Source organism: Candoia aspera, chromosome 8 (genome assembly GCF_035149785.1).
Source record: "Candoia aspera isolate rCanAsp1 chromosome 8, rCanAsp1.hap2, whole genome shotgun sequence".
NCBI classification, from domain to species: domain Eukaryota; kingdom Metazoa; phylum Chordata; class Lepidosauria; order Squamata; family Boidae; genus Candoia; species Candoia aspera.
This window is the reverse complement of record NC_086160.1, coordinates 65,840,862-65,860,909: the sequence shown is the minus strand read 5'-3', so window position 1 is coordinate 65,860,909 and position 20,048 is coordinate 65,840,862. Positions and strand designations below refer to the sequence as shown.

At 43.7% G+C, this 20,048-nt stretch overlaps 1 protein-coding gene across 1 annotated transcript in view; it reads right to left on the bottom strand.

Annotated features, from left to right (window-relative positions):
• Nucleotides 1–20,048, bottom strand: part of WDFY3 (WD repeat and FYVE domain containing 3) — a 146,208-nt gene that overhangs the window by 55,023 nt on the left and 71,137 nt on the right. Inside the window, exons 17-25 of the mRNA XM_063309907.1 lie at nucleotides 19,164–19,395; nucleotides 17,580–17,680; nucleotides 15,747–15,965; nucleotides 14,873–15,054; nucleotides 12,576–12,807; nucleotides 10,446–10,606; nucleotides 2,854–2,965; nucleotides 1,441–1,631; nucleotides 46–198 (exon numbers count right to left, since the gene is read on the bottom strand). Coding sequence (XP_063165977.1) covers nucleotides 46–198; nucleotides 1,441–1,631; nucleotides 2,854–2,965; nucleotides 10,446–10,606; nucleotides 12,576–12,807; nucleotides 14,873–15,054; nucleotides 15,747–15,965; nucleotides 17,580–17,680; nucleotides 19,164–19,395 — 1,583 coding nt within the window. The remainder of the gene's footprint in view (nucleotides 1–45; nucleotides 199–1,440; nucleotides 1,632–2,853; nucleotides 2,966–10,445; nucleotides 10,607–12,575; nucleotides 12,808–14,872; nucleotides 15,055–15,746; nucleotides 15,966–17,579; nucleotides 17,681–19,163; nucleotides 19,396–20,048) is intronic.

Here is a 20,048-nt window from a genome sequence, read left to right as displayed (position 1 = left end):
TTGCTAATGATCTTAATTTCTAGCATCCAGAGATATTCTAAGTACCTCAAAATCACAAAGCAGATCCTGAAAAGCAGTTGAATTTGGAATAATTGATGTTTCATGTCCGCTGTCAACAGTTCCCACTAAAGAAAAGGTCAGATGTAGAATGTGGCTGTTCAAAAGGCAACGTTTCTTCTTTAACAGCATGGCCAGCAACTGAAAGAAGACGTAACCGCATACGGACACTGAAGTGCAATGTTTTTGAATTTCACAATCTCAAAGCATTTTAGACAAACAGAAATATCCACTTCATCCTAGCATAGAAGAAACAGCCAGTCAAACAGCCACGTTTTCTTACGTAAAGAACCTCAAAATGTATAGTAAATTGAATTATTAAGGGTAACAGTGAGAAAAAACAGAAATGAAACTGAAAGTAACCCCAGCACAGAAGGCATTTTGACGTGACGGAAGGAAAGTATTATCTGCTTCTTGCTAATGAATTGTTGTTACAGAATCCATATTTTTTTTCAAAAAGAAAAAAAAAATCAATTCAATGTATGGAAGGAAATGTAACAGTGAGGGCATTTCATAATTAAAGCCTTTGATCGTTTAGGTGAATGTAACAAAAGAAAGGGCAGGTGCTTAAAAAACAAGTTTTTAGCTTCTCTGAACCCATTATCTTGAGATTTCAAAATGTTGATTTTTTTTTCATTCTTAGAACTAAATCATGTACTAATATTGTATGCATAGCACATATACTAATGTCATTAAATATTTATCTACATATTTACACATTACTCCGATGGTCTTGTATTTTTAAGTTTTGGGAAGACAAGTTAAGGATTGATGCAGCAAGGCTATAATGTCGTGACCATTAAATTCTCTGTTCATTTGGGGGGAAAAAAACCCTCTTACTGCCAACCTCTATTCAGAAGCTGAAGCTCATTCCACATCAAGCAATAATACTGCTGGATCACTGTAGGGATGCTCTCTTAGTTTTGATTAGAACAATAATCCTGCCTCTTATGGAAAATGATTCCCGTTTTACAGGAGACGCCTCTGCCATTTACCCAAATGAAATGTTATATTTTAAATCAATTATATAGATAAAACAGCCTCCAATTCACTACAAATGTCCTTCAACAGACACAGATGGTCCTTATTATCCCAACAATAAAGCTTCTCATTTGCTTCTCTTCAGGCTCCTGTGAGTTCTTCCTTTCAATCTGGCAAATCCAAGGGCCTCTGCTGAGCTAGCAGCTGACCATGTTGCGCCACTTAAACTGCAAAGCCATAGCACTTTGTTTTACCATAATGCTGTCACTGCTTCTAATGTTGGAATGTAATTCTTTTCCCACTCTCCTAAACCTAATATCTGCACCTGATTTTAAAGTGAAATATAATGAATTTCACCCAAATTCAGTCCGTATAAGCAGTAATGTTTAACTTTACATATACCTGATAACCTTTGATTCTTTCCATTTCTTTGCTAGCAAGAGGATTGCTCTTTACCACACAAACAAGGGCCTTCACAGCAGCATAAAGTCCTTCTACATCCGATGCCATAGCTACCAGACCCAAAATAGCGGCAGCTCCACCAATATACTGTAATGTAGTTGCAACAGGCTTAGGGACAAATGTTCTCACCCCTAGACAGAGGGTAGCAAAATAAAATAAAGCCAGTTTAATCAGTTTGATTATTCAGTTACAGGATAATCATCTTAATTAGACTTCGAAAATACACATTAGCAAATGTTCCAGTTTCCTTTATCTTGCCATATTTAAAAATAATAAATGGAAAAGAAGTTATCACACATAACTCTGAGTTGCTGGAGTTACATTGCACATCCTGTAGAGGTTGCCAATACCAGAGGATAAAGTCAAATAAACAGTTCAAAATCTTGTGTGTTCATACATGCATTCAGATTCCTACCACATGTAGGGGGGTTCCCCTATGCAGGAAACAAAAGGAACTTCAGTCCTTGCTGACTGACCACTCGTTCAGTGACTGCCGAAGTTACAATGGAGCTGAAAAAATAACTTTATGGCCCATTTACAACCTCTGCAGCGTCCCTCAGTCATGTGATCGCCATTACAGTCAGTCCGCATTGCCCTGTGCCTGACCTGTGTTTTGTTCTCCCCCCCCCCCGCCTTGCAGAGCAGAGATTGGAGAGGAAGGGATTGTAAGAGAGTAAGCTGTTTGCTCTTTTACATAATGAAAGCAATGCAATTGCACTGGCAGCCCAGGCCTGGGAGCCACAGTCATGCTACACAAACAGCTTACAGAGTAATAGTTGAAGGGTCTTGCAATCCCTTCCTCTCCGATCTCTCCGCTCTGGGGGCGAGAGGGAGAAAAAAAGTAAGCAATTTCTGTAGGCAATTTCTCCTTTGCCTGACACGTCCTCCGAGCAGAGAGGTCAGAGAGGAAGGGATTGCAAGAGTAAGCTGTTTGTTCTTCTACACATTGAAAGCAATGTGATTGCACCAGCAGCAGGAAAGCGACCACAACTGGGACCTGCAACTTGGTAGTTAAGCAAAGCGAAGTAAAACCACAACTGTGCTTATAATCTTACTTCAGCTTTCCTTTGCTTTACAAACCAGTGGAGGTTGTCAATGCAAGGATTGGTAACAAAGTTACCTTTTCATCACCATCGTAACTGTGAACAGTCACTGTACGAGGCAGTCACTAAATGAGGACTACCTAACAGTTTAGTCTTGTGTTCAGGCTGGATATCTTTGACAGCTGCAATGAACCTTCCTTAAAAAGTTGATACTGAACAGTAATTTTTAATGTAACAGAATGAAGAAGTATTACATACTTGGGGAACCACCATACAAAACACGTATCATTTTATTTTAACATATTCTCACCCAAATATCCTATCAGAGCTGCACCAATGGTACGCGCAGGTCCATTTAAATGTCCTCCTGAATTGTGGAGCAACTTCACTGGAGTGGCATTTTCATGAGATGAAATAGCTAACTAATGAAAAAGAAAAAATAATAATTTAGGGAGTTTTTGTAACAACGTGTTTTGAGCATTTTCGTGGAGTGGCAGGAAAAAAACCTTAAGCCTAAGTGTCATGCGCTGCCTACTACTGAGTAAAACACAGACACTAATTTAGGGAGGATCAGGTTCTGGTTTATTTCAGCATAGTGCATAGCTGGAAAAAGCTGAGAGTGAAGGGAGCGCGCCGGTACGGGGTTTAAATAGCCCGTGCTGGTCAGCGCCCCCACCACCTTGGGTTGTGTCATCCCCCCAAGTCCTGTATGCTTCGTTGCCGGTAGGTGAGGGGTCACGGGGCCCCTGCTGGTGCCCCGGGCTCCTCTCATAATCGTTTTCTTCCTCCGGCTGGTGATTGCTTTCAGCTGGGCGATATCCTTTGCATTCCTGGTGACAGCTCCAGGTGTGCCTCGTGATCCGCCCAGTCTTTGTCGCTCTTTCTTCCCCCTTTGTGTTCTCTTGACTGGATTTTCCGGCCGGGGTCGTTCCCTTCTCGGGGTCTGTGTCTGTTGTTGTGCGTCGCTTTGCTTATCTTTTAATCCCTTGCTCTTGTTTCCGTGGTATTGTTATGTGTGCCGTTGTGCTGATGCATTCAGCTCAACGGTGCTCATGGAGGAGGCCTACTCAAGTCGCGGGCTTGGGGGGGTCCCTTCCCCTGGGGGCGACGCGGGTGGGGGGGGAGGCCCGAGGGGGGAAGTGTGTCCTAAGGGGCCGGTTCGGCTGGGCGCCCCTTTGGTTTGTCGGGGTACGTCGTGTGGAATGCTCGGGTCAGGTCCGGTGCCTTAATGTGTTGAGCCGCCACCCATTCTGGGTGGGGGAAGTGTTTCCATTTTACTAAATAGTATAGTGTGCCCCGTTGACGGCAGGAATCGAGTATTTCTTTTACCTCGAAATGTTGGCCGTCGATCATCACTGGGGAGGGCAGAGGTGTGCTTGGGTGCCATCGGGAGGTGGTTGCTGGTTTCAGGAAGCTGCTGTGGAATACCGGGTGGAGTCTCCTTAGATTGTGCGGCAGGTCCAGGCGTACTGCCACCGGGTTCACTATCTGTGTTACTCGAAGCGGCCCGATTTACTTAGGCCCCAGTTTCTTCGAGGGTTGAGGTGATTTCATGAATTTGGTGGACAGGTAGACCATATCCCCTACCTGGAATGTCGGTTGCTGGCGTCGGTGCTTGTTGGCCTGTTCTTTGTAGGCGGACTGTGCTTCCTTCAGCGCTGCCGTGATTACTGGCCATGATTCCGCTATCTTCCATCCCCAGTCGCCTGCGCCCACTTGGGATCCCGGGGGTTGCGGTAGCTCCGGTATGGGTATGAACTCGCGCCCGGAGACTACTTCGAACGGGGTTTTCCCTGTACTTGTGTGAATGGCATTATTGTAGGCGACTTCTGCAAATGGAAGCAGGTCGACCCAGTCGTCTTGGTGGTAATTGGTATATGAGCGTAAGAATTGTTCTAGTGTGGCACTGAGGATCTCCGTGGCTCCGTCCGTCTGGGGATGCCAGGCTGTGGATAGGGCTTGTTGGGTCCCAATCAGTTTTAGAAAAGCCCGCCAGAATTTTGAGGTGAATTGTGTGCCCCTGTCGGTCACCACGCGTACGGGGCATCCGTGTAACCTGTACACGTGTACGAGGAAAAGTTTAGCCAGCTGCTGGGCGGACGGGACTGATGAGCAGGGGATGAAGTGTGCCTGTTTAGAAAAGTAGTCTTTCACCACCCAAATGGTTGTTTTCTTCTGGCTGGGTGGTAGATCTACTATAAAATCCATGGAGATTTCCTCCCATGGTCGGGAGGGCTCCGCCACCGTTTGTAGTAGTCCCGGGGGCTTTCCCGGTGCCCGTTTGGCCATTGCGCATATCGGGCAGGATGCTACGTAGGCCTTAACGTCCCGTCTCAATGCGGGCCACCAGAACTGTCGTCGTGTTAGGTGCAGGGTCTTTAGAAACCCAAAGTGTCCCGCTTGTTTGCTGTCGTGTGATCTGCGCAGGATTGCCTGGCGCTGCGAGTCCGGGACATATATTCTGCCTTCCCCCCATGCTAAGTCCTGTTCCTTTGTCACCTTGTCGGGGTTTGCTAGTAGCCAGGGGTCGGTTTTGAGGGCGGCGGTGAGGTCCGCACATATCCCTCCTGGTAGTCGCGGGTGGCGCCGTCTGGTCGCTGGTTGGCTTGCCGTCAGTTGAGACGTGGGGTTGAGCTGTTTCTGAGCACTGCTTTGGGTGGTCACTGCCATTCCCAGCTGGGAGGCGGATAGGACCGTCCCAATCATATCTGGGACGGGCTCTTCGTCTTGGGGCAGTCGGGAGAGGGTGTCAGCCAGGAAGTTCTTTTTGCCTGGTATGAACTTCAGTTGAAAGTTAAAGCGGCTGAAGAATTGGGCCCATCTGACCTGTTTCGGGCTGAGGCGTCTGGGCGTCCGGAGGGCCTCGAGGTTCCGGTGGTCTGTCCAGACCTCGAATGGTTGGGTGGCTCCTTCCAGTAGATGCCTCCATGTTTCTAGCGCCGATTTTACCGCGAACACCTTCTCCCATACGTGCCAGCGCCTTTCCGTCTCCGAGAATTTCCTTGACAGGTAGGCGCATGGTTTCAGGATTCCTGCAGGGTCCTTTTGGAGCAGTATGGCCCCCAGGGAGAAGTCTGAGGCGTCGGCTTGGACCACGAATGGCTGTTCTGGGTCCAGATGTGCGAGGATTGGCTCCGTTGTGAACAGCGCTTTCAGTCTGTTGAACGCTGTCTGACACGCGGGAGTCCAATTTAGTACTGTCCCTGGGTTCTTGGCTCGCCGTGTGTCCCCAACTCCTTTAGTTTTGAGGAGGTCTGTTAGGGGGAGGGCTATCTCCGCGAACCCCCGTGCGAATGACCTGTAGAAGTTCGCGAAGCCGAGGAAGCTTTAAAGTTGGCCCCTGTTACGTGGGCGTTCCCAATTCACCACCGCCTCGACTTTTGCGGGGTCCATTTCTATGCCCTCGCCGGAGATTCGGTACCCTAGGTAGTCTAGGCGTGCTTTATGGAATTCGCACTTAGATGGTTTGGCATAGAGCTTCACCCTTCTTAGCTTTTCGAGGACTTGCCTGACTAGGGTTACGTGTTCTTCGTGCGTCTGGGTGTAGATGAGGACATCATCTATGTAAACTAGTACCCCTTTGAACAGGTGTTCATGCAGTACCTCATTGATGAGCTGCATGAACACTCCCGGGGCCCCCGCTAATCCGAATGGCAGTACCTTGTACTGAAAGGCGCCTAGGGGGCAGTTGAACGCTGTTTTCCATTCGTCGCCCTCCCTGATTCGGATCCTGTAATAAGCCTCGCGGAGGTCCAGTTTGGAGAATACTCTTCCCGTGGACAGGTGGGCGAGCATATCTTTCATGAGGGGTAGGGGGTATTTATTGGATAGGGACACCCCATTGAGGCCCCGGTAGTCGGTGCAGAGCCGTAAGGTGCCGTCTTTTTTCTCTCGGAATAGGACGGGTGCTCCGACCGGTGAGCATGCTGGCTCTATGAAACCCCTAGCCAGGTTTTTATCGATGAACTCCCGGAGGGTTGTCATCTCCTTCGGGGTCATCGAGTAAATCTTCGGCCTGGGTAAGGGGACATCGGGAAGCAGCTCAATTCTACAGTCCGTCTTGCGGTGGGGGGGTAGTTGGTCTGCCTCCTCTTCCCCGAAGACCTCTGAGAAATCAGCATATTGTTCAGGTAGTTCTTCTGGGGTTGCTGTGTTGTCCTGGGCTACTGCCTCTGCCCGTCCCACTGTGGGGTTGATCCTGCCCGCCGGAACTGGCGCCCGGTACGCGCAGTCGTCGAATTGGAAGGTGCGGGTCTTCCAGTTAATGCGCGGGTTGTTGGTCGTGAGCCACGGTATTCCAAGTACTATGATGGGTCGCCCTATGTGGGTTACCACAAAGATGTTTGCTCGGTGTGGGTGCCCATTTGCAGGGTGACAGGCTCGGTCTGCGTCGTGGCTGGTTTCCCTCCCGCTGTTGAGACGTCCAGTTGGTGGAAAGCCAGCGGTGTGGGGAGGGGGAGGCAAGGCAGGTCGAGCTTGGCGACAATGTCGGGGTGGATCAGGTTCTTGGAGCACCCCGAGTCCACTAGCAACGCAGCCGTGGTGGCTCTGTTGCCGAAGGAAAGCCTGATTGTCCCCATTATTACGGAGCTTTCGTCGCTCTATGTGTTTCGCGCCCCTGTCCCACCGCCTGTCTCGCGGCGCGTTTTAAGGCAGGTGGGGAGCGTTTCCCGCCAGCCGGTCTGGGACTTCGACATCCTCCCCCGCCAAGTAAGCGTCCAAGTCTTTGTCCGGTGTCGCTGTGGCTCCGGTCATCCGGCGGTGGGGGGGCGGCGGTGGGTTATTTGGTTTGAACATCGTTTTCAGTGCGGGTTTGGGAACGCTAGTTGGCGTTCTGTTGGAGAAGCAGTCTGCCGCTTTGTGCCCCATTTTCCCGCACTTCGCGCAGGGTCCGCGAGCAAACTTCTTCTTTTGGTACGTGGGACCGGCCAGCCCCAAGTGTGGCGCGGGTACCTTTGGGCTGTTGCTTCTTTTGTCCTCTGCCGTTGTCATCAAGAAAGTGCGATGAGCGTGTTCCGCTCTCCCCGCTAGGTAGATCCAGCCTTGCAGTGTCTCCGGGTCATCCCGGTAGAGTGCCCATTGGAGTACCTCGCGGCTGAGGCCCCTTTTGAACATCTCTATCAGGGTAGTCTCGGACCAGTTGTTAATCTTCCCTGCGAGGGCTTTACATTCGAGGGCATAGTCCGCGACAGTTCGTGCGCCCTGTTTGAGGGCTTGAAGCGCACTTTTAACCCTCTCCTTGGCTAGCGGGTCCTCAAAATAGTGCTTCATCTCTGTGATGAAGGCGTGGAAGTCAGAGAGGGCTGGGGAATTGGACTCGTACATTTGGACGTACCAGTCCGCCGCCCTGTCTTGCAACTTGATTGCCACGGCTGCGATTTTGTCCGCTTCGGAGTCAAAGGAGTGTCCGTGCCGCCCCATGAACTCCCTGGCGTTCGTGACGAAAAACGACAGCTTCGTGGGGTTTCCGTCGAAGGAAATGGGGAAGTCCTTTGGGGCCCTGGTGTTCGGTGGATCCCCTCTCCTCGCGTCCCGTCCCATAGCTTCTTCCGCCGGGGAAGCTTGCCTGTTAGCATTTGGCCTATGGGGGTGCCATGACTCGCTTGGGGTTTGAATAGGGGTGTGTACCTGCGCGGGTATGTTCATGTGAGGCATGGAGGACATCAACGACTGCAGCATGGTCCCGAGGTCCCTTAGTTGGGCTTCCATGGCTGTGAGTCTGGCTTGCGTTTCTCAGTCCAAGGTCCGCGCCGCAGCTGTGATCGGACCGGTCGGCGTCTCCGCGTAGTTGGGCCACCGGTGGGGGTTAGGCGTTTCCGTCCACTGGTCAGCTCCCTCGACTTGGGAGTGAATCGGCTGGTTCGTCCTTCCGTCCTCCACCGCGTTTCTTGCAGTTGGGCTGAAGCTCCACGCCTGTGGCTGGGGTGCGATGTGGGGCGGGGAGGTCTCCGTGGGTCTCGGGAGGTATGTTGCTCCCTCCCGTGGTCGGGTTGCCTCCGCCTCCCTCCGGGGGTGGGGCTGAGGCTCGGGATGGGCCGGGTGTCCGTGGCTCCTGGGGTCCGCATTGCCTCTGGCCTCTGTCGGTTCTCCTCCGCCTCTCGCCGTACGACTCGCCCGTCCTGGCTGCGACGCGTCAGCTCCATCGCTCTCCGCTCGTGTTCTTCTCGCCGTCTGTTCCTCCCGCGGCTCGTTTTTGTCCGGTGGGGCTTGGCGAGGCTGAGTTTAGGACTCTCAGCTTTATGTCATGCGCTGCCCACTACTGAGTAAAACACAGACACTAATTTAGGGAGGATCAGGTTCTGGTTTATTTCAGCATAGTGCATAGCTGGAAAAAGCTGAGAGTGAAGGGAGCGCGCCGGTACGGGGTTTAAATAGCCCGCGCTGGTCAGCACCCCCACCACCTTGGGTTGTGTCATCCCCCCAAGTCCTGTATGCTTCGTTGCTGGTAGGTGAGGGGTCGCGGGGCCCCTGCTGGTGCCCTGGGCTCCTCTCGTAATCGTTTTCTTCCTCCGGCCGGTGATTGCTTTCAGCTGGGCGATATCCTTTGCGTTCCTGGTGACAGCTCCAGGTGTGCCTCGTGATCCGCCCAGTCTTTGTCGCTCTTTCTTCCCCCTTTGTGTTCTCTTGACTGGATTTTCCGGCCGGGGTCGTTCCCTTCTCCTCGGGGTCTGTGTCTGTTGTTGTGCGTCGCTTTGCTTATCTTTTAATCCCTTGCTCTTGTTTCCGTGGTATTGTTATGTGTGCCGTTGTGCTGATGCATTCAGCTCAACGGTGCTCATGACACTAAGAGAGATCAGGATGTCCCCAACTCTGCTGGCTTTTTGTAAGGCTGTGAAGACCTGGTTATGTGCCTGGGCCTGGGGCCCTGAGCGTGGCAATGGTCCCATTTCTTGGCTATACTAACATCTTACATTGCTTACTTGGCAGCCATGTATATTTATTTTGTACTGTAACTGTTTTAATTGTAATTGTTTAATTGTTTTATAGTTTTTATTGTTGTAAGCCGCCCAGAGTCACTTGTTGAGATGGGTGGCTATAGAAATTGAATGAATAAATAAATAAATAAATAAATAAATAAGAAAGGTTAGGCTAAACTTCAGGTATGATTCTGTGATTAGCACAAGCAGAAGTATAGTCCAAAGGAACTTGTTTCCTAGTAAAACAGAAGGAACATTTTTTCACTTGGACAATATCAGAAATAGTTTAGCAAACTTCTTCAATTTCTCCTGCTTGAAGATAAACTGTTTGTGGAGACTTAGCCCAAGCTTCTAACTCTAAAATCCAAAACCAAGCCAAGACTGTAGCTATTTGGAACCATTAATTTCTAAAAGCTATGAGAGAGAGGATGTAGCATCGTAAGTCGACTGCATTATGGAGAAGCATATAATCCACAGCTTCTCTTTCGTGGTACATCGCCTCTAAATTTCCTAAACCTCTCTTGGAAAGCCTCTCTGTCTCTCTGGGTCAATTCATAAGCCATTTGCCTTTGGTCAGCTCCCATTAGGCACCTCTGTTATAGAAACATTTACATCATATGGGATTACATAGTCAGCATTCACTGGAATACCCCAAAGTGGAAAATAGCTGCAATAACCAATGTAACTTTGACCTTCTGAAGTATAACAGAGGTAATGAGAGCACACTTAGGAACTAAATATGGATTTGTTCTTTGTTAACCTTTAGTTAAGAACTAAACACTAATTGTATCTTCAAGCCTGGGATGCATTCATGTATGGACCCAATATACAAGTACAATCTATCATAAAAGACGCTTGCTAGCTGGTCACTCTCAAGTATCAAGTAATGTGTGAGGTCTACTGATGGTCAAAGCTGAGTATCATAACATTTGTTGAGTCAATATCAAAAACTAGCTAGCTACACATAAAAAAGTTTTCAGCTTACCTGCTTGGCTATGGCCTTACTGTCCAATTTGTTATAAACTTTTCTAATCCTTGCCACTGTCAGTGAAGAAACAGAGAGAGCATAAAGGCCAAAAGAAACTTTCTCCTCTGGTACCAGCGATACCGGAGATGGACCGACTCCTTCTGCTTTGGAATCTTTACCTTCAAATGAGAGGGGTATTTCACTGTGAGATGATATAATATAGGTGATAACCCAGAAGAGATACAATCTTTAAGCCAAATCTCCCTACAGTTGTGAATTCACTAGGAGTCTTTAGAGAAGGACAATTGTTCAGAATTCTATTTGCAATATAAAGATATATTAGGCAAGATTTAGCCTAAGATCTAGTCAATAATAACAACAAAAACCCTTTCTACATCAAACCAAACGTTCATCCTATCTAGTATCTGGTTTGCTACTATGGCCAACTAGATGTTTGTGAAACCACAAATGTAGTAGCTTGTCGCTTCATAGTAATTTGAACTTTGAAACAAGTTGCTTTCTTTGCATGTAAATTCTAAGAGTTGCTTAGCAATGGGTAAAATTTACCCACATGATGCACCCCTAACAGTATAGCTAGTTGCTATGATAAATGATTTGCAAATTTCCCTCCATTCCAGTTGGTCTCACCCTACTCTGCTTTGCAATGGCTCAGCTGTTTTCCTCATTAAAAACAAAACTCCAGGAGCAAGTTGGCCCAATTACAATTAGAGTCACTGAGTATGAAATACTAATTGTCCTCTTCCAACAAGGCAGAACTGCTAGAAGAGATACTGCTACAAGAATGGGCCTGTTTTGCAGCCACTCCTACCATCTGCTGCTTTGTTTGGAGACTAGAAGGGCAAAACCTAGGTGGTTAATTCTCGCCACATCTAGATTCAAATGATATACAGAGCAATAGCTTAGATAAATAAACCTAAACAAGTCATGGTTTTACAGGTAGTCCTTGCTTACCAACCTCATTTGGGACTGGCAATTCCGTTGCTAAGTGCCGTGGTCGCTAAGTGAAAAATCATGTGACCACGCTGGACTTACATCACTTCCACTTCTGTCATTAAGTGAATCACCGTGACCATTAAGCGAAACAGCACGTGCAATTTTACTTCCACGTTCTCCATTAATTCTGCTTGTTGGAAGCCGGTTGTGAAGCGTACAAATGGTGATCGTGTGACCGCAGGACACAAGGATGGCGGTAAATGCACCCTGATTGCAAAGTGCCCTAATGGCGATCATGTGACTACAGGTTGCTGTGACGGCCGTAAATACAAGAATTGGTCACAAAGCTTTTTTTTTCCCCCTCAACCATTGTAATCTCGAATGGTCTCTCAACAAGGTAGTCGGTAAGTGAGGACTACCCGTATATTGTGATTAATCTGGGCTTTGATTCAGATTTGAATGTCACACAAAGCACATCGCATAAACCTGAAGATTACATTTAGCCAGTAAGCATGCTATGTAAAAATACACTAAAATGTTACATAAACGTTATCTAAAATTGTTAATGTATTTTTATGAAAAATTTGATTTGCATATATTGATCTTTCCAGTCCACCTTCCTCAAATATTTTGGGCTACAATTCCTAGCAGATGCAGTTGGTATGACCTTTGGTCAAAATGATCAGTCTTGTTCCTATATCTCACTTTAGAAACATTTAAGATTTAGGCCAAGAAAATGGTATAATCTCTTCATGCCAATATCAGGAATCCATTTGTTTCAGTCAATGGAACAAATTAAGAAAGAGATAAAATTCAGAAAGAAAAAAGCTAAAAAAGGAGAAAGATTGTTTATTTGATAAACAGTTATTTCAAAGAATAATTTAAAAAGCTTGTTTTCCACATGATCTCAGAATAACTAACACCACAATTCTAAATCTGTTTACTCAGAAGCCTTTCTGTATTACTCCTAGTAAAGTCAGCATTAGATTCTGGATCAAACTGCCTTCTCTCTCTCTCTCTCTCTCTCTCTTTCTTTATCCTGGAGTCCAAATTAGAATATTTTTGAGGAACAGGTTATTTTCAAAATACTATCAAAATACTGTGCTTTTGAAAAAAAAAAGAAAATGAAACGATAAATCTGTCAAAAGCCAAAGCTTTAAGAAAAATATTTAAATTAGGATTTGTTTTACTTACAAGGTATATATACAGCTTGAAAACTTCCAACATAGTTTGGACCAAGTTCATAAATTGTGCTAATGCTTGATGGAGGCAAGACTTCTTCTAAGAAATGAGTTGGTCCCAACCGCCAAACAAGTGATGAGAGCTGTCGCTGGGCAGGCGGTGTGCCTATATAGGCGTAAACTGTACTAACAATTGGTGGATTGGCACAACTTGACCCGCCAGGGCTACTGTGAATATAGTGAAACTGTAAAATATGTTAATGCAAGACTATCATACCTATTCTCTAGACAAATAAATTTACACGATCTGCCTAAGATTAGTCCTCATTGGCTGATACCAAACCATCTAGCTCTTTTCTACTATCTTGCTTTGTGTACATAAGAAATCAACAAAACTAGCACCATATGTAGCTTATTTTGACATTTCTATACGCTAAGAAAGGAAAACAGATGTTTATTTAGGGCTCCTGTCCAATTAAAAAAAATAATCTGACTTAAACTTTCTAATCTGACTAAATCTGCATACATTAAATCTGCACTTAAGAGAGTAAATGCATAAACACATCCATATTTTCAGATATATTTAAACACACCACCAAGGATGAGATATATAGGTAGTTCTTTTTCTATACCGCCCCGCCCCCCATGAGTTTTTCTCTATCTCTCATGCTGGAAGAGAGGAAGGAATGAGGTGCCTTCTGTTACAAATGCTTTTGGTATCTATTTCATTTCCTGGGTTGCTTTATAGGGAGATCCCTGACTCAAGGAGTAACAAAAGGCTAGTCTCCTCCTGACTGGGCTAGCATGGAGAACGGCTTCTACTTCACCCACCAGCATGGCACAACTTTTACCCAAAGACAGTGGAGGAAGAGAATCAGTTTCCTCCTTCATCTTTGACTAAGCAGGAAAAAAACAAGTCATGGCTTTGTCCCCATTCCATAATGTCCTGGGGATACAACCTGCTCTTTATCCATAACACAATTTTTGGAGGGATTGTATATAGGGGGAAAAAAAGTTAGATCTTTACTTCCCTCATATTTCTGTTGTGAATTAGGCCTGCGGTACTGAATGGGTTGCTTGTAACTGATGCAGTCTACTTTTTGTTCTAACCTCCTGCATGCTGTAAAAGGCTAGCTAACTGGATGAAACGTCCTAATGAAATAAAAGCCATTCATCTTTAAGGTGACAGAGAAAACTACTACTCTTAACTCCATGTTTGCAGAACATCGGGGCAGAAAATTCTGGTAGATGGAGCAGTAACTCTGGCTTAACTTACATACAGAGATTTTGTGGGGGGACTTGAAGCAGAAAAAGTTGCTCTAATTACCAAATAATAAGCTTATCCTTACTAGCTTTGAAACAAAACTTTTCATTTTTCCGAAATGCCTACGTAAACATTTGTTTTGTTCACAGCATGTGGCATAGTTGATATAAATATTACTGCTGTTCTTGATATTTCTTCTCGTTATTTTTATTCATTTTTAAATGTCTACAGCATGTTGGGAATAAACATACTGCAATATTAGGTAATTAAAGCCACTGCTTTAGCTTCTTTGTGGCTCATCTTACAGTTAGAATATTTATTTATTTGCAGGTGTGTTGGTCTCTTGCATTTTTTTTTTTACTTTATATAGACAAACCAGAAGCCAGTATGGGTTCAGAAGAGGTTGAGTTTTATCAGTTTTTCTTTATTCTAAAACGTTTATTCTAAACATTCTGCAATATTGTAAATTTTAACCATTATTCTGACTTAACGTTTCTACTTGATTTTCTGTAACTTGTGAACGTGGTATGATTTTCCAGACTAGGATATTCTTGTAAGCCACTCAATTTGGTATGGGTTAAGCACTGATATCTCTTATTCAATATATGCATTTAACTAAAAACCATCTGTTTTTTATACTCCAGCTGGACGAATATTAATAGGAGTAAACAACACTTCTTCAGTTAGACTAGGGAGCCAAACAGAACAATACAGAACATAAATGTTTTTAGATATGACCAAATAATGTAGCTTTGATTTCAGAAATAGCAATCATCACGGGATCTGTGACACAAGCATGGCCCCTTCTGTATCTGCACTGTGATGTTGCATGCAAGTACATAAGGAGTCGAGCTTGCCTTGTGACATCACCATGCATGCTTTGTCATTTGGACAAAATCTGTGCTTGCTGCAGAAACCCTTGGCAAACATGAACTTAATGTCATGAGGTGAAACAACATAAAGAAACTGCCAGCAACACCTTAGAATATATACATAACGTCCCATATATTTTCTTGTAAGGGAAGGTGCCACAGAATCTAAATTACCTTTACGGTATTAATCAGCTGTCCATCAATGTAAAGGGCAGCAGTACTATTTTTCAGCATGCCTTTGCTCATCACCAGAACCATGTGATGCCATTGGCCTTCCAATATATGGTCACCACAGCGGAAACGAGCACAACACGGAAGAATTTCATAGCAGGATGATTCTTCACTGAAGTCGTCAGCTGGAGACAAAAGAACACTGAATGGGAGTTCTGTTGCCAAATGAATATTCAACAGTCAAGCCCCAAAAGCAGCAAACAATTTGGTATGATGTACAATTTCCATTAAGAATAACAGCCCCTGAGCACAGTACTATAATTTGACCTCAAATTTATCAAATCAAAGCATTAAAAAAATCAGAGTAAAAATTAGTTAACCACTTGAATATTTACATTTAGTACACCACCACAGTAAAGACCCAGATTAAGGAAAGAATCAAAGTCAAGGTTACATTAGAATTATTTAGCGAATGTGTGGTAATATTAAGGGAATGTCCATTTTCATTTACTAGGCAAGCCATTTGGAATAGAATCACAGGATTTCTACTTTCTCTACTAGAACCGTGAAAAAAGTCACATTTGGCTCAAATGTCATATTAAGTCGTTGTAGTGGAAAGGAAGAATTAGCTCAAGCACCTCTTCATCATACTTGGGTTCAGTTTCAACAACTGCAAGTTCAGAACCTTCTACAAATTGAGACTTCAAGTTTACCACCTTAGTTTGTTGAAGCCTTAAAAACTGTCCAGCTCATTGCTCATTCTCCCCACTGTATCCCATCATGGCTTGTTGGAGAAGGGATGTTGTTTTGAAATGAAGCTTCCTTGTCCCAAGTGACAAAATGTTGATGAAACGTCTCTAGACAGTATGATTCTTACCATAGTTCTGAAGCAGTTCTTCTTTAGTTGAAACAATAAGTGATCGGTCTTTTACTGAAAGGACGATAGCAAGACATATATAGTGCTGTTCAGAGCTGTTTGCCCGCCTTACAACTGTAAGTAACCTAACAGGATGATAATTTGGGGCTGTACTAAAATGTTCTACACAAAACCAACTTGAATAACTTAAGCCAGATGGAGGTGGGAACAGCCTCTCTCCTGTAAGAGAAAATGACATGAAATTAGCTATTACTCTTTCTACAATATCTAACTTAAATCCTTTAGTCTTACAATTGTCCATGCAGTTGAACAGTATGAATTTCTGGAGGTGGTAAAAGCATAAATATTACTTATAAAAAGTCTAATTCTGCTTTAGTAGATAACATCTTTAAAAAGTGCATATATTTTACTGATGCACATTCACAGTTACAATGCACTGCAGACTACTCATACGTTATCATATAATAATACATTAGCATTAAAAAAAACTTGTCTTTTTATTTATTTATTTTTCAAATTTATATCACCACCCATCTCCCCCAAAAGAGGGACTCTGGGTGATTTACAATAAAATAAACTGTTAAAACCATAAAAACATAATTTACAATAAAAACTGTCATTATGAATAAATAAATATAAAATCTTTATGGTGATAAGCTCTCATTCAATAGGGAGGGCACTATGGTGCCAGCCACCCCCAGGAAGAACTGTTGCCCTTCCCATCCCAGGCAAGGCGGCAGAACCAGGTTTTCACATTTTTTCGGAAGGCCGGGAGTGAAGGGGCCAGCCTCACCTCCGGGGGCAGAATGTTCCAAAGGGCAGGCACCACTGCAGAGAAGGCTCGCCTCCTGGACCCCGCCAGATGGAATTCCCTTGCCGACGGGGTCTGTAGCATGCCCTCTCTGCATGACCACGTGGGACCTTATCAACATCAAACAAAAATAAAATATGAAACATGAAATGGAGAGCCAGTTTGGCCTAGTGGTTAAGGCATCAGGCTAGAAACCAGGAGACTGAGAGTTCTAGTCCTGCCTTAGGCATGAAAGCTGGCTGGATGACCTTGGGCCAGTACCTCTCTCTCAGTCCAACTCACCTCACAGGGTTGTTGTGGGAAAAATAGGAAGACGAAGGAGTATTAGGTACGTTCACCGCCTTGAGTTATTTATAAAAATAATAAAGGCGGAATAAGAAAAAGTATGTAATTCATTAATGTATTTGGGAATCACTGCCTAAATTTCCTGTTTGCTATTGAATAGTAAATATAGAAATGATATGAACAGTGTATGTGTTCAATCATAAAAAAAATTATGATGTTTGTTGTTTTGGCTGTTTGCAGCCAATATTACTATGTATTTTCCTATATACTTCCTCTTTCTTCCTAGTTTATCAAGGGAGGGAAATGTTCACACAATTAACTGAAACCTAACTTTTTTCCTCCCTCCCTCATATTTATATACAACTCATTTTCTACAAGCTCCCAGTGATTTACATTATATAAAATTCTTAAACACAAACCATTCACCCAAGTTTAGATCATTCAGCTATGCTCTTATAATCAGTAAAGCTGAATTGCATTAACTCTTCTGCCCCTTTTCTCTGCTTATGCTTTTCACAATATAACGAAACACTAGCATCCTGCAGGATTTTGCCTTCATAAACACTTTAACCAAGAGATCGCTCTGTAAAAAAAATTGCTGCCTTACACAAAGGTACATTTACAAGTCCTAGTATGAGATTATTTGCAAAATACGAAAAATAAGGTATCAAACCACTACTCTCAGAAAACAGTACACAAAACAAATCCATCTAACAGGACAATGACCAAGGACTCACCGGTTCCAATTCCACTGGCTACAGTGCCATCAATAAGACCTGTAGCAACAACATTATTGGTGGGTGCGTTATGAGGTGCCAAACTAGGTAAGAACAGGCAACTGTGAAATAGAGATGAATGAATTAGGAATAGTTTCTGCATAGCTTCCTGAACATTAAATGAAATCAACAATACCTACAGTAAGTGAGATCAAAAGCTACCTCTTTTCCAGTTATTTATAACTGGGCCTAAAACTGATGATAGTAAAATAAGCCATAAAAGTCAGCCATGTATCATCCTAAGTTGTACATCACCTAGACTTCTGACTGCCACCTATAGAAATGCTGAAGTTCCTATTTGGAGTAGAAGACAGATATGGCCTTTGATCTTCAGCTTTAGATGGGGACAGACATGGGAATGCCAGCATATACGAACTGTTTGAAGAATACAGGCACCCAACCACACCCAGACAGAGATCTCCAAAAAAGACCATAACTACATTATAAGTAGAAATTAATATCACAGAAGCACACTCTGAAGCATAAACATGGTGAAGAACAGGGACAAATATCATACTGGAACTCTCCCAGATGTCACTGCAAGAGCAGTGATAGACAACCTGCTTTTACAAGGCTGCACATGGACTCTAAAATCCCTTTTCGGTGGCCCCAGGGACCTTCTCCATCACAATTGCTCAAAACTGCCAGCATTTTGAGGGGGAAAACAGTAGAAATGTTACCGTAAATCCTAAAATAAAACTGTCACATTTTAACACTGACAAAAAAACGCCCATCCTCTCAGTTGCACCCACATGCATGATGTGGCCTGTTCATTTTGCATCACTGTTCCATTTATTATACCCAAAATATGTTTCCCCACCTCCCATAAATACTTCCAAATGTCAGAAGACATTTGCCATTTGTTTTCCACCTGTTTGTTTGATGGCACATCTGTCTCCATACTGGAAAATGAAGTACATGTTGGTGCTCTTTGAATAAAACCATGATTAACAAACCATGGGAAACATCAATCAGATACAGCTATACCATTCAAAATCAAAGAATATGTGTGCTGAAGGGAAGATTCATGCAAAAATATGGCAAATTCAGAGGTTGTGGATCTACATCACAATTCTGATCTTTATGACTAAGCCACAATTACATCAAAGGATCCTACCTCTTTTTTTCTGAGGCAGGAATAAGAATATTTTAAGAAGATAATTCCAATATTTCAGTAAGTGAAATACAAAATGTTATAATCTCACATTATGCCATTAGCTTTTACAGACTAAACCTCTTTACAGACCAGTCCATTAAAAATCTAAGCAATTTGCACAATGAAATATACTGAGCTATACATAATCACTGAGTGCCTTTCTAAACTTGGACAATTGGATATAGGGGCCACTCTTATTAGAAAAAATGTTCTAACACATAAAGAATAAAGCTCTGTGGGGTGGTTTGTATTTAAAATTCGTTACAGAAGAATGTGTAACATCAAAGGCAGCCTTCTATGTCACATTTTATGGTTGTAAAACCAAAACAATCCACTTAAGCATCCATGAAGAACAATAAATTAAGGTAAAAGCTTTTGCAAGGTCTTACCCAAACCCTTCAAGAGAAGTGTCAAATTCAATAAATGCAGGCATAACTGATGATCCATGAAGTCTAATATCATGTGGGGTTGTCATAGAAACCAAACACTTTACTCTTGTCAGAGGCACTGTGCTTCCTTCTGCTGGTTTCAAAAGGCTCTTACTTATCCTGTAATGGGTGTCTTCATGTAAGCTGAACACACAGTCAGTACCAAGACCTTCCATTGATGTAACCATACTATCTGTAGTAGAAATCAAGAAAAGGGTGTCCAAAAAAAAGCTGTATTAATAACAAATGTGAAAAAGGAGGAGGAAGAGGTAATGGAGAAAGGGACAAATAGGTTTTGCTGCTTGATATTAAGTCCCACATACTGGAAAATGTGATTCACACATCTTATGTGCAGTGGACTGCCTGGTTGTAAAAACAATTGAACCAATAACTGCTTATAAAATCACTCCTCAAAATGGTAATGGAAGTTTCATTTATAAATCAAGGTTATGAATAATAGACCAAAGAACCATAATGCAATTGATATAACTGAAAGCATTTAAAATTTAACCAATGAAATTCCAGTGAAATCATTAACTAAAACAGATTAAAATTCTGCTATGCCAGTTTAACTGGATTGTGAATTAAATGTTAAGACTTTACTTTTGTTCTAGTTAATCATCACATTCCCACAGAAAATCTATGCGGTCACTAACAGACAATACCAACTTGATGGCACATAATCAGTCAGTCAGTCAGTCACTGCACATCTTAATGACTGTATATAGTAAAAGGAAAAGGAAACACAGTAGCATCCAAATGTATTTTAATTTCCAGAAGAATGTCTACTAAAATCCAGTTTACCCACATTCTGCCTGCTAAGAGAAATCTTTTATTTCTACTTGG